Consider the following 25,603-nt stretch of genomic DNA (forward strand, 5'->3'; position numbering starts at 1 on the left):
TGGAGGTGGACTTTGAATAATTAGGTATTATCTTTTTTTTGGTGAAGGTAATATATTAATCCTTTCCTGCACTGCTGCATATAGGGTCAGCATCATGGGAAGTTGTTTGAGGGAAATACTTGGCCTCAGCACACTTAGGATTTTCCTCCATAAATGTCATTTCCTGGTGTTCTCTTCCCTTGTGGTCAGGAAGTTCATCAGGTGTGTTTAGTTTGCAGAACCATTTTGTGTGCATAGGGGCAGGAGGATTAAGGGAAACTAGCAACGTGGATCAAAGCCCTAGTGACTCTGTAGAGGGTACTATGCTTAGTGGTATTAAAAATGCACTTCACTAGGAATGTAAGAACAGTCCAAGTCATGACTTCTCAGTGAAAAACAGAGATGACTCTGGAAAGGGAAGGAGCGTTGTTAGAAGTGATGCTGACAGGCAGTAAGAATTTTAAGGGTAAACCGGAGGCAGATGAGAATAAACTGCTAACTAAAAAACATAAACATCTTGAGTAAGCTTTCTAAGTTAGAAATAGAAAACTGCTGAGTTTTTTTTTTTTTTTTTCTGAGTAGATTTCAGGCATCTTTTCATCCCTTAATGTTGACTTTCTCCTTTTTCCATATAAAATGGATGGGAAAGTGTTACCAAAAAGCAACAGATTATAATGGTGAAAGGGACTGCTCAGAGCAGTGGTTCTCAAAGTATGATTCTCGTGAGGCAGGAGATAGATGAGCCCCCGGCACAAACAGTCAGAATTTGTTCTCTGTGGACCGATACTCCAAGATGAAAATAGCAGGACAGTTGAGAGAGGAGGCTGAGCCCTGCCCAGATAAGTGAAAAGAGACCACATATTACTCATTCTCGAAGTCAGGAGACTTCACTGACTACACATGCACAGAAAGGCTCCTTGGAGATCAAAAGGGGAGTGATGCTAAGTGACGTAAATACTCATAGGCCTCTTTGGTAGAATTCATCTTGGCCAAGAGATGTGTGCAGATACATGGAAGGATCCTGGGATATACCAAATATAGACTCTGAACCAGGCAAATCAAAATGATTGGTGAAAGGAAACCTGAAGAAACATCTCATAAAGGTAACTGAAACTACCACGAGGGTGTGACTCTCTGAGTCTGCCCTTGTGTCTATCACCAGGTCCTGTTCTCTTTTTCCCTCCTAATACTTTACTAGTTTAACTGCTTTCCATCTTTGTGGAATTCTTTTTCTGCGAAAGTGAAGAGCCAGGGCATTGTCACTGACCACTTGTCAAGTGGCTAGGATTTGGTGCTCTCATTGCCATGATCTGACCTCAATCTCTGGCTGGGAGCTGAAGTCCTGCTTCCAGCCACTGTAGGCCAAGGCCACCCAGGATCACTTGAACCAACAGTGTCAGCATCACCTGGAAATTTTTTCTCAGGCCCTATTCTAGACCTACTGAGTCAGTAGTGTGGGGGCTTAGGGCACTAATATGTGCTTTGATGAAAGCTCTCCAGGTAAACCTAGTGGGTATCAACATTTGAGAACCACTGGTGTAGTGATTAAGGGTGTGACATCTGGAGCCAGATGGCTGTATTTCTTAGGGCAGTTCATTTGGTTGTTTCCCATCTGTAAAATGGTAGCTGTACCAAACTCACAGTGTGGTAATAAAGACTACATGAGCTAAAACCTTAGAATAATGCTTGGCCACTGTAAGTGCTGTGTAAACATTTAGGTGATCATGACGATGATGATGATCCTCTTTATAGGTGTTATTTTCACTTTTTCCACCCACAGCTATGTTTCACAATTTATACCACGGCTTTGTGTTTACCAGGAGATCTTCTCTTCTAATATATTAGAGTTATTTTCCATGGCTCAAGGCAGTATTTCTCACTCAGCATGTGCTCCATGGACCGTTTGCATCAAGATCACCTGTGGTGCTTATTAAAATGCAGATTTTAAACTTGTCCCCAAACCTAGAGTGATGATCAGAATTCTCTAGTGATAATTCTTCATCCAGAAATTTCAAAACCACTGCTCTTGGATAACAAAGACTATGATCTTCATTTTGCAAATGGGCACAGGAGGCACAGGGGTAGCATATCCTCTGGGAAATCCAGAATCTCAGTAAAACTGGGAATAAGAACTGGATTTCTGATTTTGTGTTATACTGACAGATTATGCTGCTTCTTTGTGGCTTTATTTGCTTTATTAAGAATTTTATTTGGGTTGTGCCATTTTGTTTCCTGAGACCGAGCATTATTGAACCTAAAAATAACATTTACCTTATAAAGCTAGAACTATCAAGGATGATGAGTTTCTGGAAAATATACCTGGACCATTATCCATGACTCAGCTAAAACTGTTTCAGTTGTGGCTGTATCTAATACATCACTATTGTGTTACAGATGAAGCAAAAGGGCTCAAAAAGATTGAGAAAAATTGTTAAAAATCACACGACCAGAAATCAGCAAAGTGGAAAGTAGAGCCAACCGCCAATCCAATGTCCTCTCACCAAATCACACTGTCCTAGTTCTTGCTGATTTAAATGATTTAAAGCAGCACTTAAAATTTTAAGACAATTTTATACTGCTCACATAAAATATGGTCTCAGCAGGTTTTTTTTTTACTTCTTTTATTTCATTTAAACATATGCTAATATCACATCTTCCTTTTAATAATGGTGATAAATTGATAATATCCTGACAACTAATAACTCAAAGCCCCATTGTATATTGCTTTTTCATCAGTTCAAAATGGACTGTTCTAAAGCAATTAGATTGACTTTTCAAACTGTGATGAAATGGTTGGGCTTTTTCACACAGTGCATACACGTCATGCATACATTCTCTGTTTACATTCAAGCTCCCACACAGGATTAATATGCATTTAGATAACTTAGCTCTTAATTTGAGGCCACACATGGATATTTATCTCCTCTACAAATCATGTTCATGTAATTGGTGGTAGCACAGAGGTGCTATTCATGCCAGGATCACCCGATTACCTTACAAAACAACGTTCTTTTTGTCTCCATTGTTTGTACTTTTTATATTATATATGAACTTCATCTTAATGCAGTCATCTTTTCCCATTTCTCTTTCCTGCGAAGTTTCTTTTCATCATACCCTCAGCTGGTTCACTACTACCTACTACCTAGTTAATTACTCCTCATTTGTTATATCTCAGCTCAGTTGTTCCCTCCTCATAGAAGTCTTTTTTTTTTTTATCTCTTTATGTAAGAATATCCTTGATCCCATATCCTTCACTCTTTACAAATTTACAACATTTATTTCTTCATGGGGCTTACCACAATATGTAATTTAAAATTTTGCTTGTTATCTCTCTCTAAATGCACCTGACTGGGAGGTACATGTGTCTATCATGCAGATGTCTGCCCCAGTACTAAGCACAATGCCTGATACATAGTAGAGACTCAATCAACATTTGTTGAATGAGTATGTCTGTGAGTTGGTGTGGCATTCCATAGTCTGCTTAGAGGGCTATGAGCTTGGGTTGTTTCTTGGCCCTTATAAAAACTTCTTTTGGATGATCTCCTTCAGTGATGGATAATAACACAGACATGGGTTGTCTATCTAGTCAGTTAGTCACTTTCACTCTAGACTTGTAAATGGACCAGACCTCCTAGACCATTTGGACCATAGCACTTTATTGTGAGTGAACCTAGGTTTTCTAGATCATTCTAGACCATAACATGCTATCTTCCAGAACCTGTATTCTATGGTAGCCTCTGGCCACACGTGGTTATTGAGCACTTGAAATGTAGCTAGTATGAAGTGCCATATGCTGAGAGTATAAAATACACATTGTATTCTGAAGATTTAGTACAAAAATGTAGACTACCTCATTAATAACTGCTATATTGTTTACTTATTGAAGTGAAATTTTGATATACTGGACTAAACAAAGTATATTATTACATTTTATTTCACCTTTTTCTTTTAAAATGTGCTGCTGGTAAGTTGCTTCAGTCGTGTTCGACTCTGTGCGACCCCATAGATGGCAGCCCACCAGGCTCCCCTGTCCCTGGGATTCTCCAAGCAAGAACACTGGAGTGGGTTGCCATTTCCTTCTCCAATGCATGAAAGTGAAAAGTGAAAGTGAAGTCGCTCAGTCATGTCCGACTCTTCGTGACCTCATGGACTGTAGCCTACCAGGCTCCTCTGTCTATGGGATTTTCCAGCTACTGGAACATTTAAGATGATATATGTTGATCTGCAACATGCATTATATTTCTATTGGATGGTGCTATTCTAAACCCAACTAGTTCACCTCTGTTGTTTGGCAATGTAGATGGAAAGTGATCCCCTAAAAGGTTATGACAAAATTGCAAGCACCTCTCATAGCTTGCTCCAATCTTGTTAGACATGCACTAAGAGAAGGACTAGCACCCCTGGAGAGGGGCTCGGGTGCAATTTTGGTACTCTCTCAATGTCCAAGCATGAGGCTCACATACAATTTATGTTCCAGGACATAGAAACTTCAAATATATTGCTAGTTGCCATATATATTGCTTAAAATAATACTGGGACTAGAACCCAGGTCTTTCAACTACACTGAGTCACTGAATTACTTACAGAGGGACCCATTAATAAAATTATACCTTCCTTTTCAAATGTAATACTAGAAAATTTTAAAGAATTGTTAATAAGCTATATAGGTTTTATAAAAAATCAATTAATGAGGAAATGACACTTCAGTCTTGAAATAAATAGAAAATCATATTTTATATTCTAATAAATTAAACAAACAGAAAATCACGTTATTATTGCCATATGCCCTATATCAGAGGATTAAGCTGATGACCTTTATTTAGCAAAGGAGTCTACTTTGCAAAGCAAAATCAAAACAACTCAGATGTAAACATGAACTCTACTTGTAAATAAACACAAATCTAATAACCATTCTTTGCAAAGCTATAAAAGCTTTGGAGTCCAAACCACCCAACAGGGCATCTGTTGGAGACCCAACACTGCAGTTTCAAAAACTAGTTGCCATGTCTTATTCCAAAAGCTATCACCACTGACACAGCAGGCACACATCTCTTCTTAGAGAAGGAGACAGATTTTGAAATAATAGCTTCCTCATCATGATCTTCTGGTTCACTCATTAGTTTACCAATTAGCACGAATCATCTGTGTATTCTAGGTGCTCAATATACTACAGTGACCAATGCAGGCAAACTTTTGCTCTTTGGAGCTTAAATTTTCATCCTTCAGCATTTTCTCAGCAAGGAGAATGAAATGATAAAGCAAGTCTAAGCCATGCTATCTTAGAGTGCCAGAGGTGGCTTTTTTAAAGTTGGGAATTGAAATGATTTTGAGACTTTCTATCTTGTGTCTTTCTTGGGAAATTTGAAAATGGAGGTGTATATGGAAGATGGAGGTGCATAAGACACTACATATCCAGTACTAAATAGTATTTTTGAATGAAAATGTCAGAAGACCCGGTTAAAGCTTCAAATAAAACAATTCGACTGTGTTAAGGGATTTTCCAATCCTTTTTTGGGGTCTTAGCATAGTTATTCTGCTCTTCTTTCTTCAGCTGGGACATCCCAATCTATGGTGAATCAGATGTCTTAGTTCTTGCATTCATTAATTTCAGGAACTCCCAGTCAGAATGGCTCTCCTTCCCACTCACTACAAACTGACTCATCCTTATGCTCTCACAGTCTGCGTCCTGCCCCTATCCTCGCCCTTTGGCACATCCTCTGTTTACATTTCCACAGGTTCGCCTTTGTCCCTTTCAAGCAAAGGTTCCTTAGATACGGCATTTTTTTTTTTTTCTTAAAGTTCAGCCAGTAGATGTCTCCATTACTCCCTTACAGCCAAGACCTTGGCAAGTAGGGCTTAGTAATTTCTTTAACCGATAACAAGGAGGAGGATTTGATCATTTGCCTAAAATGAGCAGATGCTCGGGAGGACACGTCTTCATCCTGCGTCCCTCCCCTCCGATATGTGTCACAAATGAAAAGTACTTTCTCCCTCTTTTCCAGGCAAAAGAAAAGACTGATTTAACGAAGCATGCAAGACGCCAACACCCTCCTCCTCAGTACGTCCAAGTTTCCTTCTCTCTGAGCCACCCAAGCTCTGCTTCTCCCTTTACTCCCGGCCACCCACTCCCAGCCCTTCACGCTCTCGAGTCATCAGGGAACGCGAGTGGGTGAAAGGACTGCTGCATCCCGCGCCGCTGCCTCCTCCGTGCCGCCTCGGGTTCAGCACTGGACAGCTCCCGCCCCAGCCCAACAAATGGTACTCGGCTGACTGACAGAGGAGCCGACCAAACAGAGAACAAGGCGAATTGAAGCCGCCCTACAAGGGTTTGGTTGCGGCCAAGCTGCATCTTTAAACCGGCTTTCCTCCCGAGAGCAGGGATAGGCAGGAGTGTGGTTTGTGGCCAAGCCTAAAGACTCCAATTAACCAGCTGCCTAGCCCTCTTGGCTCCGGAGAGAGAAACGTCTTCAAAGAAACCCTCGCTCTCTGGGACTCGCCCCTGCGCTCGCGGCGCCGGTCTGTGCGCGCGCGCTCCGCGTCTGCCGGCGAAGCGAACGAGGAGGAGCCAGAGCCAGGAGGCGGGAACGACCTGCCACGGGTGAGATGATGGAGCAGCGTCTTCGGCGGCCGCGGCGGCAGCAGCAGCAGCTCTTGAACACACCTCAATGAGAGCGGCGGTGGAAGGAAAGACGTAAGCAGGCTAACTATAGCTGCCGGCTGCGAAAGGGGATGTAACCTGTTCGGTTCAAGGCTGCGAGGTGCGTAATCCTGAGCCGACCCATTGTGGAGCGGGAGCAGCCGGCGTTGCCACAGGTGATTTGATTTCCTGTGACGGTAGCTTAGTCAGCCGGGCATATTTCGGAACATCCCTATTTTAAAGTCCTTTTGGACTGGATGCCAGCTGGAGAAGGGGAAGACCCCTAGTAAAAGTCTTACTGCTGACAGACTGACCACTACAATTTAAAAAGTGACTCCTCCCGTTACCTCCTCTCCGCTCTGCGAGGCAGATGGGAGCCATGGCTTACCCCTTCCTCTTCTGCCTTCTGCTCGTTCATTTGGGATTGGGAGCTATTGGCGCCAGCCGCGAACCTCCAAGTCGGCCAGATTCCCCTCGAGAGAGGACCCTGAGGGCGAAGCAGCACGCCCAGCAGCCGGCTCGAGCCTCTGCCTCAGACTCCTCTGCTCCCTGGAGCCGCTCCACCGACGGCACCATCTTGGCGCAGAAACTCGCCGAGGAGGTGCCCATGGACGTGGCCTCTTACCTCTACACCGGGGACTCCCACAAGCTGAAGCGAGCCAACTGCTCCAGCCGCTACGAGTTGGCGGGCCTGCCGGGGAAGTCGCCTGCCCTAGCCAGTTCCCATCCCTCATTGCACGGGGCGCTGGACACGCTGACACACGCCACCAACTTCCTCAACATGATGCTGCAGAGCAATAAGTCGCGGGAGCAGAACTTGCAGGACGACTTGGAGTGGTACCAAGCGCTGGTGCGGAGCCTCCTAGAGGCTGAACCCAGCATCTCCCGGGCGGCCATCACCTTCAGCACCGAGTCGCTGTCCGCCCCGGCCCCGCAGGTCTTCCTCCAGGCCACGCGCGAGGAGAGTCGCATCCTGCTCCAGGACCTGTCCTCCTCAGCACACCACCTGGCCAACGCCACGCTGGAGACCGAGTGGTTCCACGGCCTCCGGCGCAAGTGGAGGACTCACTTACACCGTCGCGGCTCCAATCAGGGGCCCCGGGGCCTGGGCCATAGCTGGCGGCGCAGGGACGGGCTGAGCGGGGACAAGAGCCATGTCAAGTGGTCTCCGCCTTATCTGGAGTGCGAGAATGGCAGTTACAAGCCTGGGTGGTTGGTCACTCTCTCCGCTGCTTTCTACGGGTTGCAGCCTAACCTGGTCCCGGAATTCAGGTAGGGAGGGGAAAAAAGGTAAAAGGCAAAACCTTCCTTCCGGTTTCGCGGGTGGCTGTGAGTGTGGAGAAGGAACACTTGGCTATGACCCTTACGCCTCCCACCCTCAAAGCCCAGACCCGAGCTGAGGGACACCCCACGCAGCCGCAAATGCTTAGGGACAAGAAGCGCCCCGCGTTTGTCAGCTTCAGCCGCTCAGCGAAAGCTTTTCTCTCAAATCAGTTTCCCTGCAAGGAGAGATGCTCTGTTTCTCTCTAACCCTCGGGAAAGCAGGGAGGGGAGTTCCCCGTCAGGGGTGATGCACAGAAACCTGGCGAGCTCAGGGCAGCCAGCCAGGCGCAGACTGGTGAACATCTAATGAGAGTAAAGAAGGGAGCAGGAAGAGAGTTCGTTTTTATCTGCAACTTCGGGATAGCCTCCGCCTGCTTCCTCCTACGTGTGCAGTTTGGGGAGTCAGTCTGTTGTTAGTCAGTTACCAGAGCACATGATGAAAACAGTCAATCCCGCCGGCAGTTCTGTACCCTCAGCAGTGAGTCAGTTTCAGCAGCATAGCTGTCTCCCGGATCCAGATTTTGCAATTTGGTCTATATGCTTCTTCTACTCATCTCCCTCCTTCCCCCAATCCATCTCCCATTCCCTGGTCCGCTCTTCCTCTTGTTTCCTGTGTTTAGGCACACCTAAGGGTTCTCTGGCTCTTCACATGCACACCCTTTATAAATGAACCTGACTGAATTAGCCTAGGGAGGGATCAGTTCTCATTGAATTCAATCAGGGAGCTGAGAGGAAACTTAATAGTTCTGTAGTTCCTGCATTTGTGGGAAAATGAGGATGTGAAAATTAGCAGGGGGTAATTTGTGCCCTGGGATGTGCCTGATTTTGGGGGTGAAGAACTTTTAGAAGTAGCCCTTAAGAGTGAACCTGAGGAACAGAAAGGAAAGAATAGAAACTCCAAAGAGGGACTGGGAGAGGGCCATGTATTAACTGGGACCCTTCCCCATTCCCAATGGGAAGAAGGTTTTGGGGGTAAAGGTTGCTTCTGTACTTTTTGGGAAACTGGGCAAAAGTGAGGCACTTGTATGTGTTTTAATGCCCTGCTGGCACATAAAAGAATGATAACCTGGTGAAAGATACCAGGGCAAGTACTGGGTGGGTGAGTGGGAGGAGTCAGAATACGTATTTGTCTTGGCACTGTCATTTACTGCTGAATGACCTCAAGAAATCTGCTTAATCTCTCTGGCCCTCAGCTACTTACTTATCAAGTAAGGGAGGTAAACAAGCGATAGATAGTCTCTAGGGAGACACCAGTTGTAACAATCTGTAGCTGTTAATGCTGGCAACACTCGAGATGACATGAATGAAAAATAACCCCTTTCCTCTGACATTGTATGACCATATTAAATGTTTTTTGTGTGTCTCTCTTTCAAGGATCTTGTCTTAAACCAGCATAACTCTTTCCCACTTCAAGGATAATCTTGTTTCCTTCTAATTTCTGCAGCATCCTATTAGTCAGAGCTGATCCCAGGTTTGAATATTTGCCATATTGCTTGCTCAGAAGAGGAAAGATCAGCAGATGCCATTCACTGCCAAAAAATTGCTTTCAGGCTTCACATAAGCCTTTTCAGGGAGTCCCAGCTCCCAGGATTGAAAGATCCATCTATGTATCCATGTATTTATCTGTATTATCCATCCACCCACCCATCTTACTAATATATACTTTATACTAGGCTCTGTGCTCTGCTTTGCATGTATTATCTTGATTAATCCTCACATAAACCTATGAGTTAGGTTTTATTAGTTTCCCGATTTTACAAAAACAGAACCTGAAGCTTCTTTCCCAAGATCATGCAGCAGTTAAATAGTAGCAGAGGCAGGATTTGAGCTCATTTCATACTTTTTATCACTATGCTAAACTCTGTCTCATGGAGGTGTCCTAGGAGTGCTACATATATTGTAGCTGATGCATAATAATATATGTATTTTCAAGGATCATATGTGGGACTGGGGATGAGTCCATTTAGTCTCAGAACTGTTTCTCATAAGGCTCAGAAAGCATACGTTGTCTAAATGAAGTCAGGCCTTTCTGCCAGTCAAGAAAAAAGGCTGAGGACACAAGGGGTCTGAGGTCGTGAGGGTTCACACGACCCTACCGAGTTTTTGGACTATGTTCAGAAAATAGTTTGTTTCCTCTGGCTGAGTCTCTTTAAGTGCCTTCATAGTCACTGATGGTGTTCTTCAGCCAAGGCACAAAGCCAGGCCATTTAGTGTCTGGCTCTCTACAGAATCTGGCTCCTCCTAGCAGCATGCATGAAGAGCAGAGTAAGTGCTCTCCTGAGAGTACTTCTGCTGCATGTCCTGTGCCACTCAGGTACCATATCAAGGATTCACACAGCTTATAGAAACTGGAAGAAATATTGGAGAGATCAGATGGTCCCTCTGTTTCATAAAGAAACAGATAAGAAAGGTGAAGTAACTTGTCCAAAAATCACACATCAAGTTTTTAACAACAGCAGAAACAGGATCTAGGCCTTCTTGCCTCTGGTTCACACTATGCTTCCTATATATGTATATGTATGCCTATGGACCTCTCTGGACTTCTGCACACAACTTATATTGAGGAACATAGTTTACTCTCTGTTACCTTTTAGAACCAAAAATTTAGCCCATATAACACAGCTCTTTATTTTAAAAAATTACAGTATTTCACACATTTGAGAAAATTTCAGTGGGCCTTTTCTGTCTCTTCATACCAATAAAAGGCAAAAGTTTTTGATGCTATTGATGTTTTATCATCTAAGATGTGTATTCTAAAATTTTATAAGTGAATAATATTATACAGGTATGGTAACAGGATAAACACCAAATGAATTGTTGGGAAACCATGACTGGGAGCTCTAATCATTATTTTAAATATATTTTGAACCTATAGAATGTTATTGGATTGGCCAAACTGTTCATTCGGGGTTTTCCATACAATGTTAATGAACTTTTTGGCCAACCCAATATGTGCAAAATGCCTTCTCTATAACAACAACAAAAAGATCTACTGATAACGCTTTCCTCATGGAAGAGAAGAGGAGGAGAAACTTTGCAGTTAAGGTTTTAATTTCAGTTAATATTTCCCCAGGTCTTGCTTTCAAGACTCAAGCATTTAAATTATACATTATTTATAGAGAATGTAAATCTGAAACATGAAATTCAAAAGCACTGTGGAGAACATGGTCAACTACCTTCTTATATTAATGCCTATCACTGTAAAACACCTCTCAGAATAAATTTTATTCCCCTCTGCTTCAGAATGACACAAATTTCTTAAATTTTAAGGTCTAGCATAAGACTCACATGGGAAGAGAAATTTATTGCTCTTCGTTTTCTCTTCCCCCCAAAATGACATTAGTTGCTTTACCTAAATTGCTCCTGAGTCTATCGTTATAGGCTTATAGTATCAACACTTAAGTTCTCATCTTCTATCTCAGCAAAGAAAAAAAAAATAGTAACAACTTAAGATATACCCTAAATTGTATTTATTTATCACATAGGTTTGTGATGTCCTTGTAGTTTTCTTTAAAGTTAAGTCCTTTGGTTTTGTGTAGTAATTTTTCCATGTGGAACTTGAAGTACTATGGAGTTGGATCCCAAATCTTTGAAATCACAGAAACATTGCCAAGGATGAATATAAGGTACCTAGTGTTTGCTGAATTTAAATTAAGGTAAAGGAAGCTTTGGGAATTAATTCCTACTTGATGAGTTGTAAGGGATTTTGGAATTCATTTGTTTTTTTCCCCCTCTTCGAAGGAAATGGCAACCCACTCCAGTATTCTTGCCTGGAAAATCCCATGGACAGAGAAGCCTGGTAGGCTACAGTCCATGGGATCCCAAAGAGTCGGACACGATTGAGTGACTTCACTTTCATTGTACAATGGAGGAAACTGAGACCCAAAGGGCTAAAGGAGTTTGTTAAGGTATAGCTCTTTTAGGGTGAGTTAGAATGACTGGGAACCAATATATCTAGCATCTACTATGGATCAGATGCTTTATAAATATCCTACTGCATTTAATTCTCAATATTCTCAGGTAGGCTTCCCTGATGGCTCAGAGGTAAAGAGTCTGCCTACAAATGCAGGAGATGCAGGTTCAATCTTTGGCTCGGGAAGATACCCTGGAGAAGGAAATGGTATCCTTGCTTGGGAAATCCCACGGAGACAACCACCCTGTGGGGCTACAGTCCATGGAGTTACAAAGAGTCAGACATAACTTAGTGACTAAACAACAATACTCTTGTAGTTACAACTTCAGAAAAGCTGAGCAACTTACCCAAGGCAGCCAGTTAGTAAATTAAAGAGGTTAAATCAAACTTGGATCTATCTAGTGATGAGGCTTGTATTGTTTTTCTACTACCCTAGGCTCTTGATCACCAATTTTGCTTTCAACTTGCTGTTAAAAACATGATATTGGCTTCAAATAATTTATATTTGGCCAAAGACATGATAGACACTTGTTCTTTTTGGTCAATTGTATAATCAAGTATGTTGCATAGGGAGAAGAGTATTAGACTTGAGTGAGAACTTTGCCTCAAGTCCCAGCTGTCTCTCAGACTGGCTGTATTACCTGTCTGGAAATCAGTTTCTGCACAACTAAGTGCGGAAACAGACTTGATGACATCCGTATACCTTTGTAACTCCTTGTCCTGTGAATTTTGAAACTACCTGTCCAATGGGCAATAAGGAGGCTTTGGAAACAGGGTTCATACACATAAATGCAGTACCCTGTGGAAATGATGATTGATGGGGGAGTAGCATGCAGAAGAAGAGGACACCAAGTGAATGTTAGATCTGAATTTTTCCACAATAGTGTGGAAATGCTATTTGAACATTGTTGTCACTGAGTCACTGACTCCTCAGGGGTTACTTTTTCTCCTTCACAAACATATACCCATACAGCTCCATCAGAGATTCTGGTACAGATCTCTGCTTGGAGCAAAAGAGGGCAAAAGAAATGACCATCTTGCTCTAGGCCCCACATATCCTGTCTCTCTTGTGGGTCCTGGTAGTGGTGAAGAGGGTTATTTACCTACAGGAACAGCACAGAGCTGTCTACCTCAGTAGTAGATCAAAGAGTTTTTAGATGGACTTCTGTTATTGAGGCTTTTGAGTCTCAATCTTTAAACTGTGAATAGTGAAGTATATCTCCTTTGGGATTCTGTAAAGACTAAATGAAGAACTGTAATCCCATAGGAAGTTCAGTAAACATTTTGTATCATAGCTTCTGTCTCCCTAAATACTGTCCTCAGCTGAACACTTTCTTATTTTAGGTGTATTAAACTCACATGATTTATAGTAATTTATAATTATATAATGGTTTAGTTTCATTTCTAATTATTGTGAACGCTTGTAATTACAGTGGATCATGGTGGAAATACTGACCTTGGAGACAGGAGATGTTGGCCCCAGGAAAGGACCACATCCTTGACTATTGTATTACCATGGGCAGCAGTTGTCTTTTCTTAATTTTTATTGTACTTGATTTACAATGTTGTGTTAGTTTCAGATGTACAGCAAAGTGAACCAGTTATACATATACATACACCCAGTCTCTCTTCGATTTTTTTCCCATATATACCATTACTGAGTACTGAGCGAGCTCCCTGTGCTATACTGTAGGTCCTTATTAGTTATCAGCAGTTGCCTTTCTAATTGATTCTTCTGTAAATTAAATGGGGCTGTACTAGGTGACTTGTTGGGTTCCTTATAATCTAGAGATCTACGATTATGTATATAAATTAAATATGTCACTTTAACTCTTGAAGTTTTGGTTGTAATACTTGAAACCAGTTATTGTATGCTCATTTAAATGCAGATCATATTCACATATGTTCAGTGTTTGACTTTATCATGGTGATTTGCTAATAGGATATTTAAAGAAAGCCCTCTCATTGTACACTGAATTAAATATATATATGTTAAGGGAAATGAGAATTCCATTCAAAATAAGAATAAATATGATCTGAGTTTCTAGATGTTGAAAGATCCCCTGAAATTTACTTAAAGTCAACACGAAGCTGTTGCACAGATTTCTAAACCAAGGGCCTCAGTATACGTGGGTAATTTCTCTCCAAGTAATCAATGTTGAGGCATCCTGAAGCTTATTACTTACTTTTAAAAACAACCTGTCTTTGATTTTCCCTTTGTAGTTGGTGTTAAAACTTCAAAGAAGGCTATTTAGTGTCATACAGCATTATCGTGCCACTTTTTAGCACACGCATTTGGAAGCAGAAATGGGATTTCCAAGACTTAAATAAATGACAAGAGTTTAGGCCTATCCTCTGGGGAGAGAACTAATGCCCTCACAAGACTGATTTTACAGCCTCAAATGCTAGATAGGTCAAATTTTACTTTAAACTTCATGAAAGCATCACTTTGTTGATCACCATCCAGGGTTTTAACGCTACCCTTTTATAACACGCACTGTTTTATGATTATACTGTAATGCACTGGGATGTCAAGAAGTATATTGTTGGTGTTATTTCATACTTGATGGGTACAGAAGCATTAGGGCCTTGTTTGTTTTCTCTCTTCAGTTCTGGATTGATGTTCACAAGTTATTTAAACAGAATTACTAAAATCAGTTCAGTTCAGTACAGTCGCTCAGTCGTGTCTGACTCTTTGTGACCCCATGGACTGCAGCACGCCAGGCTTCCCTGTCCATCACCAACTCCCAGAGCTTGCTCAAACTCATGTCCATCATGTCGGTGATGCCATCCAACCATCTCATCCTCTGTCGTCCCCTTCTCCTCCCGCCTTCAATCTTTCCCAGCACCAGGGTCTTTTCCAATGAGTCAGTTCTTCGCATCAGGTAGTATTGGAGCAACTCCAAAGTATTGGAGTTTCTGCTTCAGCATCAGTCCTTCTAATGAATATTCAGGACTGATTTCCTTTAGGATGGACTGGTTGGATCTCCTTGCAGACCAAGGGGCTCTCAAGAGTCTTCTTCAACAACACAGTTCAAAAGCATCAATTCTTTGGTGCTCAGCTTTCCTTAGTGTCCAACTGTCACATCCATACATGACCACTGGAAAAACCATAGCTTTGACTAAATGGACCTTTGTTGGCAAAGTAATATCTCTGCTTCTTAATATGTTGTCTAGGTTGGTCACGGCCTTTCTTCCAAGGAGCAAACGTCTTTTAATTTCATGGCTGCAGTCACCATCTGCAGTGATTTTGGAGCCCCCAAAAATAAAGTCTCTCACTGTTTCCATTGTTTCTCCATTTATCTGCCATGAAGTGATGGGGCCAGATGCTATGATCTTAGTTTTCTGAATGTTGAGGCTTAAGCCAACTTTTTCACTCTCCTCTTTCACTTTCATCAAGAGGCTCTTTAGTTCTTCGCTTTCTGCCATAAGGGTGGTGTCACCTGTATATCTGAGCTTATTGATATTTCTCCTGGCAATCTTGATTCCAGCTTGTGCTTCATCCAGCCCGGCATTTCACATGATGTACTCTGCGTATAAGTTAAATAAGCAAGGTGACAATATATAGCTTTGATGTACTCCTTTCCTGATTTGGAACTAGTCTGTTGTTTCATGTCCAGTTCTAACTGTTGCTTCTTGACCTGCATACAGATTTCTCAGAAGGCAGGTCAGGTGATCTGGTACTCCCATCTCTTGAAGAATTTTCCACAGTTTGTTGTGATCCACACAGTCAAAGGCTTTGGTGTAGTCCATAAAGCAAAGGTAGATATTTTTCTGGAACTCTCTTGCTTTTTCGATGATCCAGCAGATGTTGGCAATTTGATCTCTGGTTCCTCTACCTTTTCTAACACCAGCTTGAACATCTGGAAATTCATGGTTCACGTACTGTTGAAGCCTGGCTTGGAGAATTTTGAGCATTACTTTGCTAGCGTGTGAGATGAGTGCGATTGTGCGGTAGTTTGAGCATTCTTTGGCATTGCCTTTCTTTGGGATTGGAATGAAAACTGACCTTTTCTAGTGCTGTGGCCACTGCTGAGTTTTCCAGATTTGCTGGCATATTGAGTGCAGCACTTTCACAGCATCATCTTTTAGGATTTGAAAGAGCTCAACTGGAATTCCATTACCTCCACTAGCTTTGTTTGTAGTGATGCTTCCTAAGGCCCACTTGACTTTGCATTCCAGGATGTCTGGCTCTAGGTGAGTGATCACACCATTGTGGTTATCTGGGTCATGAAGATCTTTTTTGTATAGTTCTTCTGTGTATTCTTGCCACCTCTTCTTAATATCTTCTGCTTCTGTTAGGTCCATACCGTTTCTGTCCTTTATTGTGCTCATCTCTGCATGAAGTGTTCCCTTGGTATCTCTAATTTTCTTGAAGACATCTCTAGTCTTTCCCATTCTATTGTTTTTCTCTATTTCTTTGCACTGATTGCTGACAAAGGTTTTCATATCTCTCCTTGAGTTCTTTGGAACTCTGCATTCAAAGGGGTATATCTTTCCTTTTCTCCTTTGTCTTTCGCTTCTCTTCTTTTCTCAGCTATTTGTAAAGCCTCGTCAAACAACTATTTTGCCTTATTGCATTTCTTTTTCTTGGGGATGGTCTTGATCCCTGCCACCTGTATAATGTCATGAACCTCCGTCCATAGTTGTTCAGGCACTCTATTAGATCTAATCCCTTGAATGTATTTGTCACTTCCACTGTATAACTGTAAGGGATTTGATTTAGGTCATACCTGAATGGTCTAGTGGTTTTCCCTACTTTCTTAATTTTAAGTCTGAATTTGGCAATAAGGAGTTCACGATCTGAGCCACAGTCAGCTCCCGATCTTGTTTTTGCTGACTGTATAGAGCTTCTCCATCTTTGGCTGCAAAGAATATAATCAATCTGATTTCGGTATTGATCATCTGGTGATGTCCATGTATAGAGTGTTCTCTTGTGTTTTTGGGAGAGGGTGTTTGCTATGACCAGTGCATTCTCTTGTCAAAACTCTGTTAGCCTTTGACCTGCTTCGTTTTGTACTCCAAAGCCAAATTTGCCCGTTACTCCAGGTATGTTTTGTCTTCCTTCCTACTTTTGGATTCCAGTCCCCTATAATGAAGAGGGAATCTTTTTTGGGTGTTAGTTCTAGAAGGTCTTGTAGGTCTTCATAGAACTATTCAACTTCAGCTTCTTCAGCAATACTGGGCAGGGCATAGACTTGGATTACTGTGATATTGAATGGTTTGCCTTTGAAACAAACAGAGATCATTCTGTCAGTTTTGAGTTTGCATCCAAGTACTGCATTTTGGACTCTTTTGTTGACTATGATGGCTACTCCATTTCTTCTAAGGGATTCTTGCCCATAGTAGTAGAAATAATGGTTATCTGAGTTAAATTCACCCATTCCAGTCCATTTTAGTTCACTGATTCCTAAAATGTCGATGTTCACTCTTGCTATCTCCCGTTTGACCACTTCCAATTTGCCTTGATTCATGGACCTAACATTCCAGGTTCCTATGCAATATTGCTCTTCACAGCATCGGACTTTACTTCCATCACCCGTCACATCCACAACTGGGTGTTGGTTTTGCTTTGGCTCCATCTCTTCATTCTTTCCGGAGTTATTTCTCCACTGATCTCCAGTAGCATATTGAGCACCTACTGACCTGGGGAGTTCATCTTTCAGTGTCATACCTTTTTGCGTTTTCATACTGTTCATGGGGTTCTCAAGGCAAGAATACTGAAGTGGTTTGCCATTGCCTTCTCCAGCAGGCCACATTTTGTCAGAACTCTCCACCATGACCCATCCATCTTGGGCAGCCCTACACGGCATGGCTCATAGTTTCACTGAGCTAGACAAGGCTGTGGTCCTATTCCTCTGCCATCTTAAGTAATCGCAATTACTAAAATAATACATCGGAATTTTGACAGCTTTGGCAGCTTGATGGCCACTACGTGCAAACAGGCAGGTCACTAGTCTTGGGGCTATGCTTGGGAGACTGTGCAGCTAATAGCATCATTAGGCCCTTGCCCAGCACAGCTGTGGCATATACATTGGCTTGTTTTGCTGGTCTTTTAGCCTTATATCTTATTTTTCAGCTTTTGGTAAGAATCCTTTTCTAGGTGTAATTTCTACTTTGACTGGGCAGTTACTCATCTGGTCAGTCTTTCTTCCTAACACTTGACCTGTGAAAAGATTTAGGTGGATAGGCTGTTCTATAAAATACTTCCTTAGTTTAGGAAAAATTAATGTTCTTGACCAAAAGTCTTTCTCAGGTACCCCCTTTCCCAGCCCACCCCATTTTCTACAACACTAAACTTAATATAGGAACCATGACTGACCAAAGGATGTTAGATTGCCTCAAAGCAATCACAGGGTTCATTTAGTTTTATTACCTTCATTATAGGTAGAATTTAGAGAAAACAGAGTTTAGCTTAAATGTGATCTGACCCCAAGATCATTTTTCCCAAAAATCCCTATTTCCTTTTAGAGAAGGCAGTCTCCATTACAGTTAATTGATACTTATAATTAATTGACATCCAGTTCATTTTTATTATAATATCTGGTATAACTTTACCCCATTTATATCTAGAAATCTTGTTCAATTAGCAAAGTTCCCAGTTTGCTTATAACCTAAAAGGGAACTTAGAATTATATAAGATTTTAGTTTACTTTGTTATGCTAGTATTCTCACCATTTACGTGTTTTACCCATTGTCTATATGCCTTATTGCATTATTGCAGAAAGATTTCTTAAGCTAACACAACACATGGCTTTTCTTTCAGAAAGAAGAAAAGCTACTGTAGCATAATGTATTTTCGTCAAGTGAAAGATGTACCTTTTCCACATTCTGATGTCACTCAAATTGAGATGTGTCTTATGATTGAGGGTATAGGCATGTCATTTTCCATTGACAGAAACTTTCTTTTAGTGGTACAGAATGTAATAATGCATCTTATGATTAATGGCATCTTATATTTGATAACTGGGATATTAGAAAATGGGAAATTAAACTCCATAGTCTCTCCAACTACAAAGTTCTATTATCATCTAGAAGTTATCAAGATGCAGCAAAACATGCCTATGAAGAAACAAAAAAACCTAGACCTTACTTCTGCATATCAATTAGATTGCTATTTTTCTTCATAATAATTTTGTTAAACAAGACAAGCTATACTAAAACATGTAATATATGTGAAATATACAAAACAAGGGGCCAGAAGCTGCAGAAACTTTTATTTTCAGAATAGGTGTGGTAAGGATTATCAAAATCTTTCCTACACCATCTGGCAAAGTATTTCACTCATACTGTAGGGAAATGCCTAGGACAGCGAGAATAAAAAGCCACTTATAAACTGAGAATAGATCTGTCTTTCCATTCTAAAGTGCTTAGAGGTTTCAGGGTGGAAAGAAAAACTTTGTGGTGTAGCCATATAACTAGTCTGGTTAAAGAGATTTAAATGGAATTATGGAGGTGTGTGTTTTTTCTCTTCCTGTTCTAATCAGTTGCATAGAATGGAATGAAGAATTTGGCTTTCCCCTTCTTTGAAGCATTAGACCACTATGTAGAGCAGGGTTTCTCAGCCTCAGAACTATTGACACCTGAGGCCAGATAATCCTTCGTTGTAGGGGCTGTCTTGTTCAGCAGTATCCCGACTCTACCCACAAGATGCCAGTAGCAACCTCCCTGCCCAGTGTGACAATCAAAAATGTCTACAAACATTGCCAATTATTACATTAAGGGGTAAAAATGCCTCTGGTTGAAAGTTGCTGGTGTAGAGAGAACACATATAAAAATGCTATTTTGTGGCTATCCTTATTTCAGGAGTTCTATATGTATTTGTGTGTGTCTATGCATGTATAAGTTAGTCAGATCACATTTCTCTTTGTTTGGAACATAAGATTATTGCATATATAGAAAATGGTATGACTAAGAAATGGAAAATTTTGATGAATCAATGGAATATTAATTTATATTTAAATGTCATTAAGGCTCAAAAAGAACATCTGGCCAAATTATCTGCAGCTTTTGTTGCTAAGCATGGTTTTGCCACTTATATAGTTAAATGTCTTATGGTTGAGATTTCTCATTAAAGGATGCATTTTGAAAAGAAAATATGTGTATGTGTATGAATCTGGGGGGACCAAGAGAAGAGAGAGAGAAAAAGTAGGGGATGGAGAGGAGTGGGGACATGGAACAAATGGAGATGAAAGAAATGATGAAAAACAATTAACAATCTATGATGCTGTGGAACGGTGTTTTACTTTATCATGAAGCTCTGTTTATGACGGAGCACTTTCATAGTTCTGATAAAACTGAATTATTCTTTTCTAGCAAGTAGTGAGAAATCAAATTCCATAAGATTTAATCATTATAAAGAAAGGTTGATTGTGCTTGCATTTCAGAGCTTTATCTCAAGAAGTCAAAGCTGTAATTGGGCTGATGCAGAGCTTATCCAATTAAAGAAATATTAATAGCTTACAATATATTTATTTTAAATGCTCTGTTTTTTTTTTTGTTGTTGTTAATGATTTTTTTGTTTGGTTTTTGGCTGCATTGCATGGTTTGCAGAACCTTAGTGCTCCAATCCGGGAGTGAACCCAGGCATTCTGCAGTGGAAGCTTGGAGCCCTAAAACTGGACCACCAAGGAATTCCCTAAAATGCTCTTTTCTGCTTTAACTTTATTGATTCAACTAGAGTTGAATTTGAAATTATTATAAATTAAATTTCCTAGAATAATAAGTGACATACAGACATTATATAAGATGGTAACATGTTTAAAGATGCAGTTTTTAACATTATTAATGTCTAGACCTGATGCTGGGAAACACTGAGGGCAGGAGAAGGGGGTGACAGAGGATGAAGTGTGGATGACATCACATCCATGATTCAAAGGACATGTGTTTGAGCAAACTCCGAGAGATAGCAAAGGACAGGGAAGTCTGACCTGCTGCAGTCCATGGGGTCGCAAAGAATTTGACACAACTTAGCGACTGAACACCACCACCACCTAGAATCTTATCAAAAGAGACCTTAAAAAATAACAATGACCACATGCTAGAAAAGAATGTTTAGGCTTCACTGTGCAAAGTACTGTAGCACAAACTGATGCATGACTAATTCCCCCTGTGCTATCAATAAACATGTAATACATGTGAGCTGCAGGGGCAAGGAATGAGCAGATGGCAGCTGTATATTGTGCTGATTACAGAGAAATGACAATGAATGATGTGAATGTTAAGAGATGAGTCCAAGGCTCATGAAAAGAAAGACGAACATTATTATTTTTCTGGATAAGGCAAACTTTTGAGAAAGCTGTTTCAGGTCCTGACTTAATAATTAGTTTTGTGGGAAGGCTCTCATAATACAGCCCTCTGAAAGTTATTTAGAAATCTGTCTTTCCACTTTTTTGAGAAAGAGGCAAATAACAACTGGAGCACTCTTTAAGGGAATAATGTTTTAGCAAATATCCTGGGAAAGCTCCTTTTTGAATAATTAGACTTGTAGAAGTAAAAAGGATTTTGTTGTTTAGTTGCTAAGTTGTATCTAATTCTTTTGTGACCCTATGGACTGCAGCCCACCAGGCTCCTCTGTCCATGGGATTTCCCAGGCAAGAATACCGGAGTGGGTTGCCATTCCCTTCTCCAAGGGATCTTCCCGACCCAGGGATCGAACCTGTGTCTCCTGCATTGCAGGCGGATTCTTTACCACTGAGCCATCTGAAAAGTCCCAAAAAGGATTTTAGAGATCACGTAATCCGACTTACTTTTACTTTTACACATGAGGATATTGAAACCCAAGAAAGTGGTGACAGCCACTTGTGTTAGTTGTGGCTGCAGTGAACTTGTAGTTTAGTTAACAGGCACAGACAAAAAGACCCTGAGTCCTCAAGTAAATGCTAACTTCCGTCCATTATTCACTGATTCCAAACTTGGCTGGGTATCATGATCACTTGAAAAGCCTGATAATACCTTTCCAGGCCCTCTCGAAACCCTGTGCAGGAGATAAATCTATATCAAAAACAAAATCCTCATAATTCAGAATCAGATGGTACTTAAACACAAACTTGGGAAAATGTAAACAGAATGTGATAAGGTTGAAGCATATAATTCCTTTTATAAGATTTTAAGAATAAGAACTGAAAGCTGTAAATGCTTAGCAACTTTAGTTTTAGCGGTTCACAAAACCTGGCTGCTGGCTATGCTGGGCACCTGAAGTTTTCCAATATTGTGAATGACCCTGCTGGTAGGGGTAGGATGACTAGCAGGTCATGAAGGCAGGGAGATCACAGGTACTGAGCACTAGGCTGTATCCTGGTTCTCCATCACTTTATTGGAGTTATTCTTTGTTTTCTCACCCTTAAAACAGGGACTATCATGAGAGCAGCTGCCTCTTATTGTAATTTGTCTCTTTATGTAAACTTTCTATTTCCCCAAACAGTTCTACTGGTCTTTCAAATGTAAGGACCATAATTCATAACTTCCCATATTCACTACCATTTGAAAGTGCCTTGCATATTTCAGGAAGTATGGAATAGTGTCTAAGAAAAAGAGTTTTAGAATTATAAGCCTAGATTTGACTCTATGAGCTTCTACTTTCACCTACTTTTCAGCCAAGTTATTTAACTCCTCTGACTCAGTATCTTTATCTGCAAAGAGTACAGAGTACATTGTCAAGAGTAAACAATCTAGTGAATATAAAGAGCTTAGCATAATGTGTAGAATGTGTTATTAAAAAAATAAAGTATATAACATGCACCTGGCTAAGAGTATAGGTATTGAGGATGTAATAGTGGAAAGGACAGATAAAAATCTGTGTACCTGGGAATTTTTTTGCTCGGAGTGGGGGGACATAGATGGCAAGCAAGATAAATGTAAGTCTTGATAGAAACAAATGCTGTAAGAAAATAAATCATAATGTGGTAAAGAATGGCTGAGAGATAAGGTGGGTTGCAGTAAATAGGACTGTCAGGGAGGATCTCTGCAAAGAGAAATGATGGATGAGTAGGAGACAGTCATGAAACAAGCTTAGGTAATCATGCTTGAGACAGGGAACAGCAAGAACAAAGGCCTTGAGACAGGAATGAGTTTCAGATGTTCTAAGAGCAGAAAGTAAGTCAGTGCTGCTGAAATGCAGTGAGAGGGAGTCTGACATAGAAAATGAGAGCAAGGGATGTAGAAGGTGCTCAATAAATGGTTAAAACAGAGAAACATGTTAAGGGCTTTAAAAACTTCTAGCCCTGCAATAATATGTAGATTGTCAATGTATTTTCATTTGCTTCACTTTCCATTTTTCTTTCCTCCTTCTTTCAGTCTTGGACTTCCTGTCCGGTGCCTCCCTTAGCTCTGGGAGCTTGGGCTTTCCAACTTCTCTGATAGGATTTCAACCCAAGAACAAGCTATTTATAGTTGTTTCATTCTTGACTGGGAATGAATAAACTGAAATAACTGACCAGTAATGAAGGCTGAAGAATGAAAATCTAGAACTTCTTGTAAAAATCAGCTGGGTGCTTTTCTTGCTCCCTGGCTTAAACTTGTACAGTAAGACCCTCTCTAAACACAGACAGCAGGAGAACTCAGAGCAAAGCATTTTTTTTTCCTTCACCAGCATGCCTGGGAAGACATCACGTGGGTTCCCCCTCTCTCAAGCTGGTGGCTGGCAGGTCTTGTCATTTGGTGTTTCCTGACTTACTTTGTTATCTTTTATTTTTGTTGTTGTTGTTTAGTCCCTAAGTTGTGTCCAACTCCTTGTGACCCCATGGACTGCAGCATGTCAGGCTCTTCTGTCCTTTATTATCTCCTGGAGTTTGCTCGGATTCATGTCCATTGAGTCGGTGTTGCTGTCTAACCATTTCATCCGCTGCTGCCGCCTTCTCCTTTTGCCTTCAATCTTTTCCAGCATTAGGGTCTTTTCCAATGAGCTGGTCTTTGCATCAGGTGGCCAAAGTAATGGAGCTTCTTCATCAGTCCTTCCAATGAATATTCAGGGTTGATTTCCTTTAGGATTGACTGGGTTTATCTCTTTGCAGTCCAAGGGGCTCTCAAGAGTCTTCTCCAGAACCACAATTTGAAAGCATCAATTCTTCTGTGTTTAGCCTTCTTTATGGTCCACCTCTCACATTCGTACATGACTACTGGAAAAATCGTAGCTCTGACTATATGGACCTTTGTCAGTGAAGTGATGTCTCTGCTTTTTAATACTCTGTCTAGGTTTGTCACAGTTTTCCTTCCAAGGAGCACGTGACTCTTAATTTCATGGCTGCAGTAACCATCCACAGGGATTTTGGAGCCCATGAAAATAAAATTTGTCACTTCTTCCACTTTCCCCTTCTATTTGCCATGAAGTGATGGAACCAGATGCCATGACCTTCATTTTTTGAATGTTGAGTTTTTAAGCCAGTTTTTTTCACTCTCTTCTTTCACCATCATCAAGAGGCTTTTTAGTTCCTCTGCACTTTCTGCCATTTGAGTGGTATCATCTGTATATCTGAGGTTGTTGATACTTCTGGTAATCTTGATTCCAGCTTGTGATACATCAAGCCTGGAATTTCACATGATGTACTCTTCATATAAGTTTAAAAAGCAGGGTGACAATATTGTCTTGTATGTCAGTATTGTCTTTTATGGTGAGGGTTAAGATGTCAGGTCAGGGGCTGCCTCAGAAACTGCCAGTGAGAGGCACAACATACAGAAGTAGGATTGGAAAAGCCAGAGGAGACACCATAAACATTTGGACACAAATTTGAAGGAGGAAGACTTTGCAACATAGGAAAGGACATACAGGTAGAAGTGCATCTCTAATGCAGAGCACTATCAATGGAAAACTGGGATTATGATTTTGGGAAACAAAATCATCATTAGCTTTTCTGATATGACAAATGTGGGATTCAGCTTATTTGTATTGCATTTTCTTCTTACTGTACTCTATTATTTTATTAATTATATTAAAATTTTTTCTCTTGGTTATTTTGATTTCTCTATCTATAAATTTTAAATAGTATTTTCTATTGTTTTCTTTTTTACCCTCTTGATCCTATTGCAACACTTTTAGATAATTCAAGATGATTACATTTTCAGTCTGTCACAGCAGAAAAAACAAACAAACAAAAAAAACAAAACATGCTTTGTCCATTAACTGCTTCTAAGAGTTGAAATGTGAATATACGAATCTATGCCATTCTTAGAATGTTCCAATTTCAAGATCAGCTGATCTAAAAAAGGGAGAGAGAATCCACTGGCCAGACATCCTGGAATGTTAAGTCAAGTGGGCCTTAGAAAGCATCACTGCGAACAAAGCTAGTGGAGGTGATGGAATTCCAGTTGAGCTATTTCAAATCCTGAAAGATGATGCTGTGAAAGTGCTGCACTCAATAGGCCAGCAAATTTGGAAAACTCAGCAGTGGCCACAGGACTGGAAAAGGTCAGTTTTCATCCCAATCCCAAAGAAAGGCAATGCCAAAGAATGTTCAAACTACGGCACAATTGCACTCATCTCACATGCTAGTTGGAAGGAAGGTTATGACCAACCTAGATAGCATATTTAAAAGCAGAGACATTACTCTGCCAACAAAGGTCCGTCTAATCAAGGCTATGGTTTTTCCAGTGGTCATGTATGGATGTGAGATTTGAACGGTGAAGAAAGCTGAGCGCCGAGGAATTGATGCTTTTGAACTGTGGTGTTGGAGAAGACTCTTGAGAGTCCCTTGGACTGCAAGAAGATCCAACCAGTCCATCCTAAAGGAGATGAGTCCTGGGTGTTCATTGGAAGG

The 25,603-nt window shown here is 41.0% G+C and overlaps 1 protein-coding gene across 1 annotated transcript in view; it reads left to right on the forward strand.

Moving 5' to 3' along the window:
* The first annotated feature begins 6,986 nt into the window (after window positions 1-6,986).
* The window catches only part of GPR158 (G protein-coupled receptor 158), a 275,596-nt gene continuing 256,979 nt past the window's right edge, over window positions 6,987-25,603 (forward strand). Inside the window, exon 1 of the mRNA XM_081556821.1 lies at window positions 6,987-7,888. Within this exon, the coding sequence (XP_081412947.1) occupies window positions 6,987-7,888 (902 nt within the window). The remainder of the gene's footprint in view (window positions 7,889-25,603) is intronic.

The sequence above is a fragment of the Giraffa tippelskirchi genome, chromosome 13 (assembly GCF_054371585.1).
Source record: "Giraffa tippelskirchi isolate mGirTip1 chromosome 13, T2T-mGirTip1v1.2.pri, whole genome shotgun sequence".
NCBI classification, from domain to species: Eukaryota; Metazoa; Chordata; class Mammalia; order Artiodactyla; family Giraffidae; genus Giraffa; species Giraffa tippelskirchi.